The sequence below is a fragment of the Brienomyrus brachyistius genome, chromosome 10 (genome assembly GCF_023856365.1).
Source record: "Brienomyrus brachyistius isolate T26 chromosome 10, BBRACH_0.4, whole genome shotgun sequence".
Taxonomy (NCBI): Eukaryota; Metazoa; Chordata; class Actinopteri; order Osteoglossiformes; family Mormyridae; genus Brienomyrus; species Brienomyrus brachyistius.
In genome coordinates this window covers 10,824,750-10,844,313 of record NC_064542.1, presented here as the reverse complement: position 1 = coordinate 10,844,313, position 19,564 = coordinate 10,824,750, and the positions used below count along the sequence as shown (strand labels likewise).

The window sequence follows — 19,564 nt, the reverse complement described above, 5'->3', positions numbered from 1 at the left end:
ATTGTACAATTCGCTTGGAAGAATGAAAGTTTAGAGATTAACTGCTAGCATATATGTTTTTTTTTCTTTCGTAGATGATAGCACACATTAGACCAGTGGTTCCATGCAAACATGACTTGCGGATCCATCAGCAGTCAATTAAACTTCAGCGTGATCACTGTGCCACCGAATTATGGGTCTGCTGTGACCATGAGAAATATCTGGTACTGCCCTTTCACGTCTTTACACTGTGTGTCCAAACATTCCCATCACAGAAAACTGTCTCTTGCCAATAGAGTTTATTCAAAATAGATCATTTGCTGAAATAGGGAATTATACATTATAATGAAATCAGTCACAGTGGATGGAATTGATGTACAAATAAGACAAACGCTTCCCTTGGGAAAAGAGCTGCATGTTCTTACTGCAGGGGGGGCGTTTCTGTCTGACCACTGTAGGGAAATTTACAAAATGGACTGAGATTGGATTGTACTGGCTCTGATAGTCATGCTAACATTCGCTTCTGAAATTACTTTTAAACTTGACCCTTTCTCTGTATCTTTACATTCACCATTTAATTTTCACGAGGATCCAGGCATGTGTGGTAGAAGGAGTACGGCGGGAAGACGAGAGCCCAGAAAAGCCAGACGTGCACACAGAGCGGCGCAAGGGGCAGCGCCACCATGTGGCCAAGCAGAGGCACAGCGTCAGCCGGTGGTCCGCTGGTCATTAGGCATCCCTCTTTTTGATGATGAGGGGACCCACGTTGTCGCCAGTGTCTTCGTTGTGCTTGGTGTGTGCGCCGTCGCAATAAGGGAACTGTGGAAAGGCGTGGGGGACTAAGGTTAGCTGTGGGTACCCAATCCAAAAGAGCACCGCAGAGGGGGGAGTTACAATTTGTGCGTGCTCCCTGGGATTTAAACCCACAACCTTTGCTTGGTTAGCACAGTACTGTACTACAGGGGCGAAGAACAGGGAGTTACCTTCACAAAAGAACGTGATCATCTAAGTGAAGAAAATAACTGAATTATTGCACATTTCATACAACTGCGGTCTCCCGTAATATTCATTCATCATTCCCAAATATGCAAATTCATTCATTCATTCATTCCGTCCGTTCGTCCTTCCTTCCTTCCTTCCATCCGTCCTTCCTTCCTTCCTTCCTCTAACTGTTTATCTTAGTCAGATAACGGGGGGCCTAGAGCCCATCTCATATGGCTTGTTATAAAATGTAACACATGTATATGAGGTTGAAATACAGTACTGTGCAAGTCTTAGGCAGGCAAAGAAAATGACGTTTAGATTATCCTTGTGTTAGTGTAAAACTATGATATTATGCCTGTCAAAGTGTGTCAGCTTAGCTATTTCAGAACCTCTGCTATAATCATCCTAGTATTTGCAGCGACCGTCCAGTGCAGCCATGTATTTTTTGACTTGGCCACTAGCACACGTCATACAGCTAGTCAATCTGTCATTGACTTTTTAAAGGCAATATATATAATTATTTAATTGAGCTGTTGTTGAAATTTAACAAAATCATGGAACGGCTGAGGTGCCCCTGAGGAGAAGTTTGGGAACTGAAGCGGTGTTCATCTAGCCATCCGACTAGATATCAGTAACGTTTTAGAAAACAGAAGACATTATTACTAGTTTTTACTGTGTTACTCTTAATTTGCACATGTTCTAATATTAAATTGTGTTGTTTGTTCTAAGCCAAAGTACACTTGCTACCCAGATAAACAGCTTTAGACATTTCTTTGGACTGCCTAAGACTTTTGCACAGTACTGTATGTGACAACATTTTCATTCTTATTTAAAATAGGAATTTAAAACAATTGTGTTGAAGACAGCAAACCATGCCATACAACAGAAGTCTCCATTTCAATACCCTATTGTTACATTGTTTTGTAACCTGTTTGGCTGCCTTTGTTGACAGTGGCTCTTCCATAAGAGGTGCAGGTCACATGTGACACACCTTTGTGGACCTCCAGCATCGGCAGTAGACGGCCTTGGAGCCAATGTCCTCCATGTCAAAGCTGTGCACCACCTTGGGGCTGTCCTTGTTCACCTCCCGGTTCACCCTGCTCTTCTTGCAGCTCCTCCTACCGAAGTACCTGCAGATGAGGTAGGTTCCAGCAGCAGTGGCCAATACCACAGGCAGAACAGTGGTCAGGTGCTCTGAAATACAAACACGCCCCGGTCAGAATTTCAGCTCTCTTTATTTGCTAAGCACTTTCTGTTGACCAAGGCAACTTACTTAACTTAAATTGACATTGTATGTAACAGTGTAGTACTAACGGCCACCTTAAAACTCTAATAGCATACAAACCTCAATATCATTATAACAAAAACACAGACATTCCTATACACACACAGACCTGTAATCATGTCTTTATGGGGACCGCTCTTTCATTTTTATGGGAAAAATGCTAACGCTAACTATGAAAGCCTTAACCCCTACCCAGCCCTAACCATAACCGTAAATAACCAAGCAAAATGCAAGAGTTTTTAAACTTTAACTTTTTTGATTGCTGTCACAAATGTTTAGAAATAAAGGTAAGGTATATCAGGACCACACACACACACACACACACACACACACACACATTATCCACCCATCTTCCACCTACTTATCTAGCGAGAGTTTGTGGGGAGTCTAGAGCAGTTCTAAGACAGCACAAGGCAGAGGTATATCCAGGATAAGATTCAGGGCTCATAAAATCACACAACATGGGCAATTCAGAGCTACTTCAACAACAACATATTTTAGAAAACCAAAGTACCTGGGAAGCGCAAGAAATACATTATTTCGTCAGCTTCTTATTTTCACCATGCATTCGTTACTGTTTATGAAAATGAATTTATTCTGCAACTAACCTACATGTATTAATACTAGAAGATCTCTAAGTCAGAGCACTGTACACGCAGTCACAGGAAGCAGAATTGGTAGTCTTGTAGAGTACAGATGAGAGGCACCAAAGGATCGTGCCAAGAAAGACACAAACTCGGATTCCTCCAGCGCTATTTCACACTCCAGATGGGCACTTAACTTTATGGTTCAAAATGTAATTCCGTCGGTAAACGCACGTCATCGGAATATAATTTTTATAAATAACATGTAGATAACTCGCCCTAAAAACACACACACACACACACACACACACTATATATATATATATATATATATATATATATATATATATATATAGTAATACAATTCGTAATGACTAGCAGGAAAGAAATGACAAGGAAGAAGAGAGAGTGTCTTTTAATTAAGCCCTTAAAAAGACAAACACATGAACCAATCCACCCCCGAACCACACACAATGGGGAAATACAGGAAGGTCTGATGCCGGACGGTAAGGCACACACATGGTGGGTAGTTTACGCAATGACGGATCGGACCGGTTTCACGCATGACACAGGCAAGGGCACATATGACAATCGGGAACACAAGCATCTACAACAGGGGTCACCAACATGGTGCCCGCGGGCACCAGGACGCCCCCAAGGACCACATGAGTCACCTGCGCACTCGTTCTAAAAATAGCACAGCTCACGAGTGAGCAGCGTCTAAAATGTAATTTTATCCTGTTGCTATTCTTCTTTAATCACATTTACATTTATATAGATTTGAAAATGACCATATCTTAAAAAAGCATTTAAAACATGTGTATTATACATGAAGTTTAGATAAGTTTAGGAGGGCGTTTCAAATTGGTAGCCCTTCGTATGGTTCAGTACTCGTGAAGTAGCTCTCAGTTTCAAAAAGGTTGGTGACCCCTGGTCTACAATTACACGAACAAAGGCTATTTACATTTTCCCAGCATGCTCCGACACTACACTATATCAAGGGTTACATATTTAAAAATGTATTTATTCATAAAGCAGTATAACTTCATAATGCTATGTTATGCATTTACCTTCACTTTTGTTCAATGAGATGAAAGTAATTCTTTCCTTATGGGCAAGAAGCTTCAACATTTTAGATACGTTTGTAACAAATTTATTTGAATTTAATGCATACCTTCTACTAACTTCTACTAACTCCTACTGTTAATAGCATATTCTTATCAATATTACATATGGAGCAAATGACTATGCAGTGAAGTCTCTACCTGTTGTTTTATTACCTAACTGATATGGATCGTGGGGCCTTTCGTGACTCAGCAAAAGTTAAAATGCATTTCGTGATTCCATAGAATAAATTTTGTCCACAAAATTACTATCTTATGTACACGAAATGCAAAGTGCTATCAATTCTGTGCACATTCTATCTTTTTACTTCACTTTCTTTCATGCACAGAAACCAAAAAGAATGTTTCATTTTGTGCACAGAATTGATGTCAATACTTTTTTGTGGACAAAATAAATTTTGTGAAAGTCATTTTGGGGACAAAATGAATTTTTGTGAATGAAAGAAAGCCATTTTGTGGACAAAATTGATTCTGTGGAATCACAAAATGCATTTCGTCGTTTGTCGAGTCACAAAAGGCACCATGAAATACAATTCGACTTTTGCTGAGTCACGAAATGCTTGTCTTTGGCTGAATCAGGAGAGGTACGTAGTAGGGGCGAGCAGGTGGGGGGTAGTACCTTGCAATGACCAGAAGGTGGAGCGCTTTTGTGGATGGAATGCAGCAAGGCATTATTTGATTTCGTCATTAAATAATGCTTCTTGTGGCAGAGAATGTATTTTGGAGACAAAAATGAGCACTTGACACTTAGTAATTTACCGGTAACACTACTTGAAGGGACACAAATACTTAGTAATCACTTAGTTACTACTGAAGTACAAATCATGAACAAATATAGTCTACTTGATGAAAGATGCGTCATGATTTATTACTGATGAACAAACATGAGATCAGTATTTCACTTTGTTATTCGTTACTTGTTCCTTCAGTAGTTCCTTAGTAGTTTACAAGGGTTTACAGAATTAAGAGACACAGTAACACATATAGTAACTGCTTGAGATAAATGTGTCACAATTCATTAATGAGGAACAAACATAAGATCAGTATTTTGCATGTGTTCTTCATTATTTGTTCCTATAGTGCTTCCTTCGGTGGTTCCTTTGGTAGTTCATAAAAAATTACATAATTAACAGATAAAGTAACAAACATTTTGTGGTTAATTACACAAGTAATAGCATAAAACCACATTATCTGTGTCCGCTCAAGTAAAATGCTACTATTTATCTTTAAGCTTATGGAATATCGATGAAGAAAAATACATTATAGGGACCTGGTACATTGGCTCTACAATATTTCAAATCAACGACAATAACACAGTGATAAAAAATTAATAACGTCTGCAGAGTAGTGTGTCAGCATACGTGTCTGTGGCATACAATGAACTGGCATGCAGTCCAGGACGTACGTCTGCCTTGTGCGTTTTTCTGCCTGCGAATTGCTTCAAGCCTCCGCGCTATCCTGACCTGGATACCCTGACTTGATCGCTTTAAAAACAGTTAAGCACCTGCTAAAATAAGTAGGCCTACATGTAATTGTGAAAGTAGGGAAAGTTGTGTGGGTGTGACTACGATTGTCACGTGGTCCACTGGAGCTTGAAAACACGTAATTTAGTTCAGAATTTCTGTAAATACATTCAAGTCAAGAGATTTAAGGTGCATTACCACAGCTACCAATCAGTTTCACTATATTACGTGGTAACCGTGTGCGGATATCTATTTTCTTATTTTGATATTGTTGTCGCGATTTAGGTTTGAAATACTTGAATAGTAGGCAAGCCATCTAACCAGACTGCCCTATAGATGACCACTAGATGTTAAATGCAGTGGAAAAGCTCGATTATTATGCATGTTAACGAAAACAAACACTTGTTACAAAATACGGTTACATTTCTTTTGACAGCTAGAGTTATAATACTGAGGAAGACAAAAAAACCTTTGCAAAAGGAGAATCCATTTCTTATATCCGGCTTGGGTAGCGCCAGAAATGATGATGCCGACATCGCAAGTCTTCGCCGCTGGCAGTAATGTCGGCTGTCTGCTCATGCACAAGGTCACTGGCAGCCCCGGACCTTTGGACGGATCATGCGTGCTTCCGGGTTACGCTACGTCACGGAGGGGCTAGCCAATCGCAAGAGAAAATGAATCATTGACTGACTGCGCTGCTTCTCTAACGCGTCTCCTGTACCACTACTGAACACAGAGCGAGTCCAGCTTGTCAAATCCTCTCCCTAAAATACCCGATGTTTTTACCAGTTAAGGATGTCAAATGCATATACCAACAATGACGAATCCGAAGTGGGTTAATGTGCTTTAATTTAAAGTAACCCCACTTTCACGGTGAACTACTCGACATTTCCAATGGGTAAACTGCATAAAAATACTGAAATTTAAGACAAGATCTTCCAACCCTGCTTATATTACCTTCCACTAAACCAGCATTATTCAAGTGTTATGTTTAAAATTAGTCCACCAACACAATGATATTAAGTATTACAACTAAGTAACCTAAGAAGCAGTTTATACATCCTATTTTTATTCAGTTTACAGGGCTGTGTTCATACATTATAACTGCAACTGAAACAGTAATAATTTCCAGTTATGAGGCATGTCGCTTAACATTTGCCATGTTATCAATTATTTATATTGTATACAATTGATTATGTGGTACTACCTTCACTTAGAACACAGAGGGCCACTCCCCCCCCCCATCAACATTCTCTACATTGCTCATAACATACTGTTTCCACATGCTTTGCAACATTTTTATAGGAATTTACTTTGCAACAGTTCCACAAATCATTGACATATTTACTGTGAATTCAACTATGACAATCACCTTAAAATACTTAATTCTGCACAGAATGTGGAAAAATGCTAAACATGGTTTCATTTATTACAAAAAAAAACTGATTTTGTCGACAGAAGCCCACATGTTCAATTACTTCAGTCATGCTTAAATTCAAAGTTCAGACTTTAGTAATTATTTTATTACACAGTTTAATCAACACACGAGCTCAATGAGCTTCCAGGTATTTAAATATACAGAAGTCATCTGTCAGGATTTTATTTCCTCGCACTACAACCCAAGAAAGCACGAGTCTGACAGGAGCTATTAGCTTCTAGATCCAAAAAAAATAAAAATAAAAATTCCGAATGCAACCTAGATTGGTTATGGGTTTTAACCAACCAGTCCAAAACCTCCAAACAGAAATGAATATGGAATGATGAAGGTCTTGGTGATAATTGTTGGGGGTGGGGGGGGGGGAATCCTTTAGAATTTTCCAGCTGAACATACAAGAACCAAAAGGCTTTACATTTCCATTTTAGCTTCATTTGAATTTAAAAGAATTCCTTAGAGATTTATACCAAAAAAAAAAAAAGCGCCCAACTCATTACTGTTGGAAGCACAAAGGGGGAAAAAAGTAAAAACCCTCAATCTTGGATATCCCAGTTCTTAAAATGGCAAGGAATGCTTTTAGGATCATAAACATCGGACAGCTCCAAAAGTGGACTGATCCAGTGACAAAGACAGTAGCAGGACAAGGAAAATAGGTGGACTGTGGATTGCAGTTTGAAATATATACAACATGGCAGCTGGGTAGGGTTGGGGAAAGAGGTGCAGGTTAAGGAAGATGTGGCTCAAAGAAAGCACTCCAATGGAAACCAACGAGATTTTTTCTATTTTTCATTTTCGCTCAGAGCTCCCCCTAGCTGTAGACGCAGAGGTGTTTCGCCATGATCTTGCGCCGAAACTACATCGCATACTTTTGCGTCCATTCCCGAGCTATTCTGTTGTACCTGAAAATGGAGAGAGGGAATGTCTAGTCAGCACGCTCACACAATACAGCAGCTAAAGATCAAATCAGAAGTGTAGCATCCGTGACAGTTTTCGGGAAAACCGCTCACTGCATGGGTGACATGGCGATGCAACAGGTAGCACAGCTCAATTCCACTCACTTCCAGTGGTGAGGGTACAAATACTAATCGCTGTGCCATGTGGAGTTTGCATGTTTTCCCACATGTCACATGGGAAATTCCTCCCACAGTCTGAAGACATGCAGTTGGGCTGACTGGAATTTCTAAGCTGCACAAAGTGTACAACTCTGTGGGCATGTGTGTGTGCGTACTGCAAGGGCAGGAATTCCGCTCTGTGAACCTAGTCAGGATAAATAGCAATGTACTTACTTTTCCCTATCTGTCTTGTAGATGCGGGCGATCTCAGGCACTAACGGGTCATCTGGATTTGGGTCACATAGCAGCGAGCAGATGGACAAGAGAACTAACAAAAAATATACATGTATCAATTTTAACTGGAAAACATTGCTGTGTCATGCTCTGGGTACATTCGCATTACCCTCCAAAATGTGTCAAATGCCATCATACCTTTAGAAATGGTAAGTGCTGGGGACCACTGTGATCTCAGAATGTCAAGGCAGATGCTGCCATTACTGTTGATGTTTGGGTGGTAGATTCTTGTGGTGAATGCAACCTGAAGGTGCAAAGAGCGGATTGCTGAATGTTATTACAGAAAACAGTACTACAAACACGCATTTCTGAATGTAGCCGTGAGGGCAGAAGAACTTAAAAAATCTCTAATTTCTGTAGTACTTGTCATTTAGTATCTTATGGTGCTGCAAACCAATGTCTAAAATCAGCACCAAAAATGTATCAGCAACACACTTCAGTTACACAGGACCTTGCTAATGCTACATCGAGAGAGACGGAGCAGGGAAGACAATTTCCAAATTATTCTAAAGATGGAAAGGAAAGAGACTTCACCTTTGGCGGTTTGAAGGGGTAATCTGTGGGGAAGTGAATAGTCAAGAAGAACACGCCACCTTGGTAAGGACTGTCGTTCTGTCAAATGAGATCACAGTTACATCAGCACACAGCTACATGACTACTGAAAACTTTAAAGTGTAAGGGGATCATACTTACGGGTCCCATTATTGTAGCTTGCCAATGAAACACTGAAAGTAAAAGACACTGACAGTCAGATTTAATTACTGGCAGACTTCATTCACTGCATTTACAAACAGTGCCCAAATGAACACCTTTAAAGCACAAACAAAAATATTAACTTTCCATTATCTTTATAAAGTAAACACCAAGAAGGCTGATTTTACAAATTTTAAGTAAAAAATATAAAATTGGTCGTAATGGTTTGTAAAAAATAATGACACGAGTAACATTACAAATCCGGATTAAACCAAAGACACGAAATCCACATTAAACTGCCAGGAGCAAAATATACCTTTTACATATTAAATGAAGTTTGACGCGCAGCATTAAACAGTGTGGGACTGTTACAGAAGAACATGAAATATTACAGAAATTCTTTTTTTGCACTTTGTAGATAGTTCAAGGCGAGCAAGACATGGCACAAAATTCACTTCTCTGTGATGTACAATGGTCTTTGTGTGAGAGACAGCCACTGCACACCGCCTGAAGTTTTCACAACTAACCTAATTTAACTGTAAAAATTTCTTGGCATACTGTTACCCAACATCACAAAGTGGATATATTACGATTGTGTTATACAGCATTATTTACACAACAAACTTACACACATTCACTGGGATCAATATCCAGATCTCCCGCCGCTTCCTCTATACTGCGGCTCCTGTCTATTAAATTAACAACCAGGAAGCACCATGACTCATTCAGGTCATACCAGCCCAGCAGTCAAAAGTACTGAAGCAAGTTCGAACAGGCAGATCAGGTTTTGGTGACAAGTGACGTGCCATCAGGCCTGCAGGAAACCACCAGCATGGACTGCCCGTCCCCATTACGTAAACTGCGTGAAAGTGCCTTTAAAATGCCGCTGACCACTGGTTGCATACATTTTTAAATATAATCTTAGTATATGTAAATCAACTCTGAAGTCACAAGTCAAATCAATAATTGGGCAGCTTCAAGTGATGCAACAGCAACCTGGAAAGATACTGTCTACAGAGCATGAGAAGCACGATACCCTTTGAAAGTCTCAAAGAACATTTTATATTAAATTATCTTTTACATTTTTTTGCTATTTTTTTAATTGAAGCATCCAACACTTTAAAATAACTGACAGCGGAACTTATGAATACTTACTGTCATCACCAACCGGTCCGGCTGAGCACTGAGCTGGAGGGTCACGTGCCAAGTCATTCAACTCCTAACAACAGACATCATCACTGTTATGTGGAAATGTACTTTACAATGACACATCACTCAAACTTTGCATTGACACTGTTCAGCAAACAACTTGCATGTGTTGCAACAAATCAATGTAGCCTATATATTACGACAAACCTATTTTCAGGTTAGATATAAATATACACGTCACACAAGTCCTACTGAAGAGAGATTTATCAGCTGGTCTTTCAACTGATGCCGGTGCCACAAACCCTAAGCCTCACCTCAAACGCTACAATTTAAAAGACCCATTTTACTGTGAGCCTTTTCAATTCCATCCAAAGATACACTGTTAACCTTTGAAAATGTTGTAAATATACTGGTCTGGCTTTGGTTAAGTAGCTACTACAATAAGACACTAAGAAAATAATAACAGACCCAAGGTCTAAATCATTAAGTATCATTCTATTTAAGGCACATAAGCATTAACATCTGTATCCATCCCAGATACTCTTTAGCACAAACTCCACTTTAAACATGTTAATTACGACAAGCTGAGAAGTAAGACTGAGGCCCTAACTTGTTATATTACACCAAGTATCGGAAAATCAGCGTGGCCGGGCCATACCCTGACAGGACGGGAGGAAGTAGCTTGCATTGTGTGAATTCGTTTTAAAAAAAAAAAAATAATAATAATAATATATGTGTGCTTCAAAAGCACATCACACAACACCTTTCATACACATTAAAACTCTGTGTGGACTGTGGCTGCAAAATACAGTTCCAATTTACTCCGAGTTTAGTCACCGCAGGCTTTATGTTATTTCAATGACTGCAAAACTGTTACTTAGTGACAGGTACCTGTGGGTCTTTACAAATTAGATAACGCTGACCAAACACGAAATCAAGTTACTGAGATAAAACTGTCCTTCTGAAGAGAATCAAATACAGACTAGACTTGCACCATAACACTTGACTAAACATCTAGATGTAATTAGATAAACGTGATAGAAAGACACAGCACCACACCGTACATGTCTGTTACACCCCGCCAAGAAAATTTCACGGTAGGCCAATCTCTGCGTTTAGCACCCTAGAGAACCCGGACTACACTCGGCGAACAACGAAACAACGACGCCGCGCCAGTGAAAATGCGCTTGGATTCCATTTTCCCCCCAAAGGGACCCCGCTAGACGCCCCAGCAGCCAATACAGTTAGCCTTTTTACCGCACATGCCGTTCTTCTATCGTTAGCCACGCATACGGTCTCACCGAGGCTAAAAACTACTCGTAATATAGCTAGCAAAGAACTAGCCAGATGCTAATAATACACGACAGTAACACAAAATACCTTCACAGTAAGTGGAAAACAACCTAAAGTAGCCTTTATAACATGCTCTCGTATGACTGATGTACCGGAATGTCTGCCAAAAGCCTAGCTAGCCAGCTAACCCCTAAAATAAGAGTGGAGGGCCCAGGCTGATCTGTGGGCACAAAACACGGTGCATTGCTTTACTGTCATCTTGTCTTCAACGTTACATTGAATGTATTTTAATCCCATGCCTATAAAATAATCCCTCATTTAACTGGTAACCTCCTTGAAGTGTTCACATAACGCGGAAGAACTTCCATTTTGTGGAAAATAAGGCGAGTTTATAGCATATTTCTAAGGCCCACCATAGCTCACGATGACTTCCTTACCTTGTGAATTCTTTTCAGAGCCATTGTTGTGCTTGTGCCGCTGTCACTAGAAACGTGTGTTTTATTCGATTAAAATGGCGGTTACTTTCCCTCACCACCGGCTTATGGCTGTCCTCTGGATACAAGCAAGTCTCTCCTTCGCTAAAGTCACCGCTAGCCACCAGAGGAGAAGGGCCAAGCGAGATAATTTTTAAGGCGAAATTGAAAGACAAGTGGAGTAGAAGCGGGGTCCTTCCTCCTACAGCAGCGGCTACCACATCACTCCGCCGAGCAGCACTCTAATAGAAGCCTTCCGCAGACCCGCACATCCGCCGACGCATTCAACAAGGCCGTTTCCTAACATCTGCGCTCCGACTACCCTTTCATATAACAGTCCCGCGCAATCGGCGCCATTTTGGTTCTCCAATGCGGAACATTTTGCGTTGTTTTAAAAGGGTCCTTTGAGCCAAAATGGCTTGAGTCATACCGTAGTTTCCTTGCTGTGCAGCACGAAGACTGATCTAGATCGAAAAATAGGATCTAGTATAACACCGGGATTTAAGGACGTGTTCACTTTTTTAGGGTTATGTAATGAACCATATGTATGTTCGTATTTTTATCGGGTTGGTATGATCACAAACATGTAACTGGAGAAGAAGTTTTAAAGATAAAAATAAGCGGAGGGATATTATTGAAAATGACGTCGTTCAATGTTGCCCAAAGTTATCGCGAGGACTGTAGTTGTAAATGAGGAACTGATACTGGTAGTTTAAAAAGGTAGTTAATTTCTTAAAGAAAATGTATCTAACTTGGATAATTAAACTATTAGCTCATTATTTGCTGTATACATAAGTGTAATAATATATGTCATGAATAATCAGAAGCCGGGTGATGCTCTGGATTAGGTAGGAGCCATAAAAGTTAAACAGACTGGTCTTAACTGGCTAGCGTCAGGCATTTAAGAGTCACGTGTTTAATACTGAGAATGTTTTTTCTAGCAAAACTGTAGGATTGTTTAACACATGTCATTTATCTGTACCGTTATACAATATAAAGTTGACTCGATAACTTCAATTAAACGTATATTTTTTACTTATTATTATTTTTACAGTATGGTGTTATTGACGTTAAATTTTAATATACATATTACTTTGAGTTCTGCGGTCAGTCATAGTGATTTACGAAGGCTGTATGTCAAAATAAAAACGCATATCACGATGTTGAAGAAATTGAATCGATCAAGAATGTCTTGACAACGTGTGTGTGTGTGCACGCGCGCGTGTGCGCATTTGTATATACATATATAAAGCAGAATACTATTTGGTCAGTATAGTTTTAAATCATGACAAACATACTCGTCAGTCTGCTTTCAGGTCATGTCCGCTAAATGTGATTATTGTGATTTTTGCTATGGTAGATATTCCAAATTATTACACATAATAGATACATTAATTAAGAAATCGAAATTAAATGTCACTACTCACATATATGTATCTCAAACTACATGTTTTACCTACCTTGCTCTTACCATTAAAACATAAATGACTAAATTGCATACTAATTACTTGCAAATGGATGCATGTGTCATTATTCCTGTTGGATTTCCTAGGCTGTGTGCGTGTTTTCTCTGGTGTTTCCTTACACTTACATAAAATGACGTGTATCTAGCACGTATCACCTAATAATCCATGAATGCATAAATTATTCAAGTATTTTTTTCCGTTCACTCACAACGACTTTCCCCGGTTTCCATTCTATACGTATATTTCCGTTTGGAAATCTTCGTCAGCCACCTCAAAAAGGATTTCTCTCTTCAAAAACCGCTATGCATTCAATAACTTCCAAGATGAACATTTAAATAATTAAAATATGGTTTCAAGTTATCTTAAGACACCTCAAAATGCAAGAAACGTATTTATACGTTTATAACAACAATTTTTATAATCTAATTAATCACGTCAAGAACCCGTCTGTGATTTTTCGGTACGTTTTACCAGTAGAATAATATACAACTGTGAAATGGGTAGCGTGTGATAGAGAATATAGACGCTCGGTCCATTGCATTAAAAGCCTCGAAGCCCCATTCCTTCATGCTAGGATCAAATCGAGCGCAGCATGCAATATGAAAACATGGCGCGTGTGTTTGGGAAACCCCGGCTTTGCTTCCACCTGATGGCGGTATCAGGCAGTCCCTGGAAGCAATTGCGTGGGAGTTCCCTCCTTCGCCAAGTCAGGGTGCTGCAGCGCAGCGAGGATCTCCTGAATCGAGTAGCATCTCTCTCACCCCCACCCCTCTCTTTCCATCCTCCCCCACACGGCACCCCAGTACAATATAGCAGCCCAGCATCCACCTTCTTTGGGTAGCAGTAAACCTTACTAGTTTAGTCGGTGAAACACGGAAGAACACACCGAGTGATGCCACTGCACCAACCGCATCCCGCACCAGCGACAACAACCCACGAATAAACAGTCACTCCATCAAGAGGGATAAAAACCGCACGCTTCTGGACAGCATCTGCCCATGAAGATGTCTAACACTGACATGGTCATAAACGCCACTGACCGGGTGGTCAAATGTAGGTGCAGGTTTATTAATTATTTTATTTATTTTTTAATTATGCTGAGAATTTGCATTATATACAATTAATTTCTTTTTAAATATATGTACAGATTTTTCTGTACCTCATTCATGGTTCAGTTCTTGTTTGTTTTATTTCTTTTGAAAGATCAAGTAATCGCGTTAATTGGTGTCATTTCTGCTTTTCCTAAGATATAGCTTAACCACAGCATGCCGTCGCACCGAATTCGGTCCAGCGCGCAAATGGATCACATCCTGGGTTCATTGCCGTGCACAGGCCACCTCTTCGTCGTCACGTTTCGTTTCGGTTCTGTTACATACACCGATGGACTAACGGGTACTACACCTAGGCAAATCGGATGCGCCCGGTGCCACACCGGGAGAGGCGGTGATGCGCTATGACTTGACGGTCGTCGGGAATGCGCGCTTGGTGAATGCGTGTGGAGTTACAGGATATGGGGGGGCGGGGATGGGGACGGGGCTGGGGTGGGGGGATGGACGAGAGAGAGAGAGAGAGAGAGAGAAAGAGGGAGATGCAATTAGCATCTCGCTCCGATGAGACACATCTTTCCCGCTGACAATGACAGCAAAAGGGAGACTTAAAGGTAGGTAAACTTTCGAGTATCCGACACGCTTCGCACACGCCGGCGTGTTTATATATGCACATAAAGACATACGTGTAGTATTTAACCCCCAGCGAGCATGCACACTTCAACCAAGATAAAAATCGATGTCATAAGGCTATTTAATTCATGCACTGCAGATAACAACAATGATGTGTTACGCGCACGGTACGTACCCTTTATACACTTTAAGACGATCGCGCATAATATGTTTCGTTGTCTTCGATGTGGATTCAAATGAAGGATAACTGATAGTCGACATCGGGCCGGGAAACGCTGTTAGCCAGGATATGAAACAGATTCAATTGTCCAGACGGGTATAATTTTTGTGATTTTGTTTTTGGGAGGAGTAATCATGGTTAAGTATATGTGTCTATTAGTGCCTGATTATACCGGTTTTTACATCCGCGTCGGTCTGTAAGGACTTCAGTAGCATAAAGGCGATACGAAATCTGAGAATTTTTTCCTGAGGTGTTGTGGACAACTCTGGAAATGTCGCTCCTCATGACCTCCTCTTCTCTTAAGCTTGATGTCTCCCAGAACGATGCATCTGTGCGATTAAAAATCGAAGACTAATGCAGCTGAGAAACACATAAGCTACGTTTCTTGCTAATTTCAAATAATACCTATTTTGATGGCACTACTGAAAAATGCAATGGTAATTTGAAAATGAAAAGTATATTGCATTACCGGATTGAGGCCGCGAGCGGCACTAATATCGATAATGATTTCTATTGACTGTATTACGTCTGCGCTCGTGTGCACAGGATAACGCTGCCTCTGCAGGGACAAGGGACAGAAGATTTTAAACAATAACAATACATCTTACCTCTTAGTTATGTAAATATGGTCATGTTAAATATGGTAATTAATATTTACAGTTTACACGGGCGCATTTGTGATGATTATTGATATTGGGATAATTACTATGGATTGATTAATAAGGATATTATGGGCAGCATTTGCTGTTTGCTGGGAATCAGGGCAGTTTTTTGTTGCATGTTCTACCTGTAAAGAAACACAGGGCTGAACTGCACACAGTGTATGCAGTGCAAATGGGAACCATGAAGTATCCTGACCTGTGGTGGCTGGAAATGACATCCATTGTGCTCAGGTTAGAACAGAGACACGGGGAACTCCATATGAGAAACTCGAGAGGACCTTCAGCGACATCACGCGGCAAACATATTAGTCAGACTGGGCCGTGAAGGAAGCTTCGCCGTGACAGAACTTGGGGCTCCTGCCCACAGACCATTTGTATTCCAAAAGCTCAAATCAAATTGTAAGACCAGCAACCGGTTTCATGATGCTCCACCCCAGGACATGCTGTTAAGGACCTCCAAAAGATCACATGCGGCTCAACAACTGTTCAAGCGATCATACCATGCTGGGTATATCTTTGTATACTATGCAGAGGGAAAGCAACAGCACAGGTATATTTACACGATGTGGGAGCTCAGTGGGACAGTGAGCAAGGCAAGCAGTTTGTGCCTTGAAGGTGGTGCAAGCAGCACAGGAGAAGAGATGGAACAGGAGGGATGAAAAGGGTGACTTGAAAAATGAGGAGAGTTAACACTGTAATGATCCAACACTGGGGAGAATTAACACTGTAATGAGTTAACAATGAAGAGAGTTAACACTGTGATGTGTTAATGAGGAGAGCTAACACTGTAATGAGTTGACAATGAGGAGAGTTAACATTGTTAATCGTTAACAATGAGGAGAGCTAACTCTGTAATGAGTTAACAATGAGGAGAGTTAACACTGTAATGAGTTAACAATGAAGAGAGCTAACACTATAATGAGTTAGAAATGAGGAGAGTTAACATTGTGATGTGTTAACAATGAGGAGAGTTAACACTGTGATGTGTTAATGAGGGGAGCTAACACTGTGATGCCTTAATGAGGAGAGTTAACACTGTGATGCGTTAACAATGAGGAGAGTTAACACTGTGATGCATTAACAATGAGGAGAGTTAACACTGTGATGTGTTAATGAGGGGAGCTAACACTGTGATGCCTTAACAATGAGGAGAGTTAACACTGTAATGAGTTAACAATGAGGAGAGCTAACACTGTAATGAGTTAACAATCAGGAGAGTTAACATTGTGATGTGTTAACAATGAGGAGAGCTAACACTAATGAGTTAACAATGAGGAGAGTTAACACTGTGATGAGTTAAGAGTTAACACTGTGATGTCTCACGCAACCGAGATTGACTTTAAGTTAAGAATTAGGTGAAGGACGTGCAGGAGAGTGTGCTAGGTGGGTCATACTTCGTGCAGCTCCGCTGCTGTGTCAGTTATAAAGCATCAGCTAATATGCTTAAGACAGCAGAGCGCTGTTTGCGTTTTCATAGAGAGCCATTTTTCATGTGCTATATGCTAATGTGTTAATGTGGGGTGTGTAACGTCTGCTGCACAATACTGTGGACACCTAGTCATCTGTGTCCGTGTCTTAAAAACACGGTATTACACACGCTATATCTGGATGCAAAATACATTGTGTGCATGAATTACAGTGGTATTTTCAAAGTTGATTCATTTTGGTATCAGTTTAGTTATCATAGTAGATTTCTCTTTGTACTTAATTGAACATATACATGTACAGATCCGCAGCAGAGCAAATCTGGTTGTTATTTTGTACAGTGAATGTCTCGTTTTCACTGTATTGCAATAATAGACTACAGGGCTGAGCGTGCAGTGCAGTACATACAGGGTCTAGTTTGCACTGTCAGGAACATTTGTTTCCTTCTAAACTACAGGACAAGACAGTGACACATGACAGACTGTCCTCTCTCTAGAAGTGACACAGAGTTTTATAACAAACATGACTACCCTATTCACCATGATGACAGATATCCTTAAGAAAAACCCAATACAGGCTCATTAAATTTTCCTCTACAGCCATTTGAACTGTTGTTCTCTGTATCTTGTAGTATGCTGAACGCTGGTTGTCACAACTACCACAGTATAGCATCGTATTTCTGTGAGTGATTATTTTTCTGTAGAATCAGTGATATGGTTGTGATTTATGTTGGGATGATGAACGTCCACCTTCTGTCATGACGCAGTTATCAGATGGAGAATAGTTTGCTGATGAACTAAGGTTTTGGGCTCCAGAAAGGCAAGATGAGGATGTTGTGGGTGACCCTACAGTCAGGGGGTATGTGCATTGGTAGGGGTAGTTACCTGCTTTATGGCAATGATATGAACAGCAGGGGAATTGATCGAGGAGCAGATATGAGCGTGTTGTTGCAGCTGATGTGAGAAATGGGGTCAGATGTGGGCCAGCTTAAGCGCTGTTGAGGGTGTCCCTCTTTGAATGCCCAACTGGCTGCTCGCACTGGGGAGTAGGAAAAGTACAACATATAGACTACTGCGCCTCTCTGTATCACCAGCCAGCACCATTTTTTGCATTGAGCCTGACCAATAAGGAGTTAACACACTTTCAAGCCACTCAGCACGGTCACCATTTGCCAATCAGCACCTGTCATGGGTTTTAAGTCGACTCTACGCTGCAATTAACGCCTGTATGCTTAAATGAAATGCATTATGTTGTAGTGACTCACACAAGTAAAACACATAATGCACAAATAATACAGAGTTACCTGGTAAAAGGTGTCATCAGAGAGTGACTTTGGACCTGAGGTCACAGCCGTGGGGATTTACTGCTCAAACTATTATGCTAATAATTGGCAGACAAAATATAGAGGGAATAATAGCAGATGCTTCGCTGCCAAGAAGTGTCGTTGTTTAATGCGCCTTTCTGCGATTGTGCTGCGGAAGGGATGCCTTGCCACGTAAGCATGCCGCAGCGCCACGTTGCAGAGCAACATGCACAGGAGCAACATGCTATGCTGTGGCGCCCCCTGGAGGCACTGTGCCATCAGAGCAATAGGTCAGCAGCAAGGTGAGGGTTGGATCGCATTCTTCCGCGTACGGTGTCCGTGTGGACGCACGTATATTTATAGGTCTTCCTGAGATGGTTCCCAGGACAGGTGTGTAGCTCGGACAAGGTGAGGGGGGTGGGCAGCCTCTGCAATGAGGCCAAGCTGTGAGGGGTCCATCACTGCCCCCCCCCCCACGGTAATGCACTGGTGATCCACCACAAACGGGCCAAGCTCCAATTGCACAACAGCTTCAAGGAGCTTTTCAAGAGCCCCCTGCAGAGACTTGGCAAGCTCTGCAGAGGAGGGCTGGTGATCTGGGTCAGGGGCAGCAGCAGCACCGCTGCTTGCACCCCCCCCACACTCTCATACGGCTTCCCCTCCCGGACGGTCACGCCCTCAGTCCCTGCCTCTCCCCCTCCTTCAATCAAACAGCATCATACGTATTCCTCCCTGTCAGTCCTCCCTGCCTGTAGGAGGCAGTCAGCAGCCTCCCTCCACATGTTGGGTCGTATAACTAGAGACCAGCACTGGCTTTGCATCCATGGTGCCCATACTCCCATCATGCCCCACACTCAGGGCTCAGGGCGCCAATGAGCAGACTTTGGGGTCACATCTGCCCCCCCCCGGCAACCATTATATCACTTCCCATCTTTTTCAGTTAGAAACTGTTATTGTCATTATCATAATATAATACTTTTTACATTTGCGTAATTTGTAAT

General features: G+C 41.2%; 3 protein-coding genes across 5 annotated transcripts in view; 1 reads left to right on the top strand and 2 right to left on the bottom strand.

The window, feature by feature from the left end:
- Window positions 1-263: 263 nt before the first annotated feature.
- On the bottom strand, window positions 264-6,322 carry zgc:110843 (uncharacterized protein LOC541492 homolog). Its single transcript, XM_049028478.1, has 3 exons — window positions 5,889-6,322; window positions 1,955-2,157; window positions 264-798 (listed from the first exon to the last, which is right to left on the bottom strand). The coding sequence occupies exons 1-3, from the start codon at window positions 5,953-5,955 to the stop codon at window positions 709-711; spliced, it is 360 nt and encodes a 119-aa protein (XP_048884435.1). The 5' UTR covers window positions 5,956-6,322; the 3' UTR covers window positions 264-708.
- Window positions 6,323-6,471: 149 nt separating this feature from the next.
- Window positions 6,472-12,091, bottom strand: ube2d2 (ubiquitin-conjugating enzyme E2D 2 (UBC4/5 homolog, yeast)). The gene is made up of 7 exons (XM_049028477.1): window positions 11,773-12,091; window positions 10,049-10,112; window positions 8,894-8,925; window positions 8,735-8,812; window positions 8,339-8,444; window positions 8,141-8,234; window positions 6,472-7,753 (listed from the first exon to the last, which is right to left on the bottom strand). Exons 1-7 carry the CDS (start codon window positions 11,794-11,796, stop codon window positions 7,708-7,710), a joined length of 444 nt encoding a protein of 147 aa, XP_048884434.1. The 5' UTR covers window positions 11,797-12,091; the 3' UTR covers window positions 6,472-7,707.
- Window positions 12,092-14,083: 1,992 nt separating this feature from the next.
- ppp3cb (protein phosphatase 3, catalytic subunit, beta isozyme) overlaps window positions 14,084-19,564 on the top strand; it is a 35,069-nt gene continuing 29,588 nt past the window's right edge. Inside the window, exon 1 of one of the 3 annotated variants that reach the window (XM_049029592.1) lies at window positions 14,084-14,327. In XM_049029592.1, the coding sequence (XP_048885549.1) occupies window positions 14,273-14,327 (55 nt within the window). In that variant the 5' untranslated portion in view covers window positions 14,084-14,272. Of the gene's footprint in view, window positions 14,328-14,820; window positions 14,935-19,564 lie in introns of those variants that run through there. The other 2 variants (XM_049029590.1, XM_049029591.1) reach the window with 2 other exon arrangements.

Bases quoted from the DNA above. Each gene is read 5' to 3' on its own strand.
- zgc:110843 (XM_049028478.1), bottom strand. From the start codon at position 5,955: ATGTCGGCATCATCATTTCTGGCGCTACCCAAGCCGGATATAAGAAAT. The intron at 2,158-5,888 runs GTTTTTTTGTCT...TTTGTATTTCAG, and splicing joins TGGATTCTCCTTTTGCAAAG to AGCACCTGACCACTGTTCTG. The intron at 799-1,954 runs GTGTGTCACATG...GCCTTTCCACAG, and splicing joins GATGCTGGAGGTCCACAAAG to TTCCCTTATTGCGACGGCGC.
- ube2d2 (XM_049028477.1), bottom strand. From the start codon at position 11,796: ATGGCTCTGAAAAGAATTCACAAG. The intron at 8,235-8,338 runs GTATGATGGCAT...ATTTTTTGTTAG, and splicing joins AGCACTTACCATTTCTAAAG to TTCTCTTGTCCATCTGCTCG. The intron at 7,754-8,140 runs GTAAGTACATTG...CTCCATTTTCAG, and splicing joins TACAAGACAGATAGGGAAAA to GTACAACAGAATAGCTCGGG.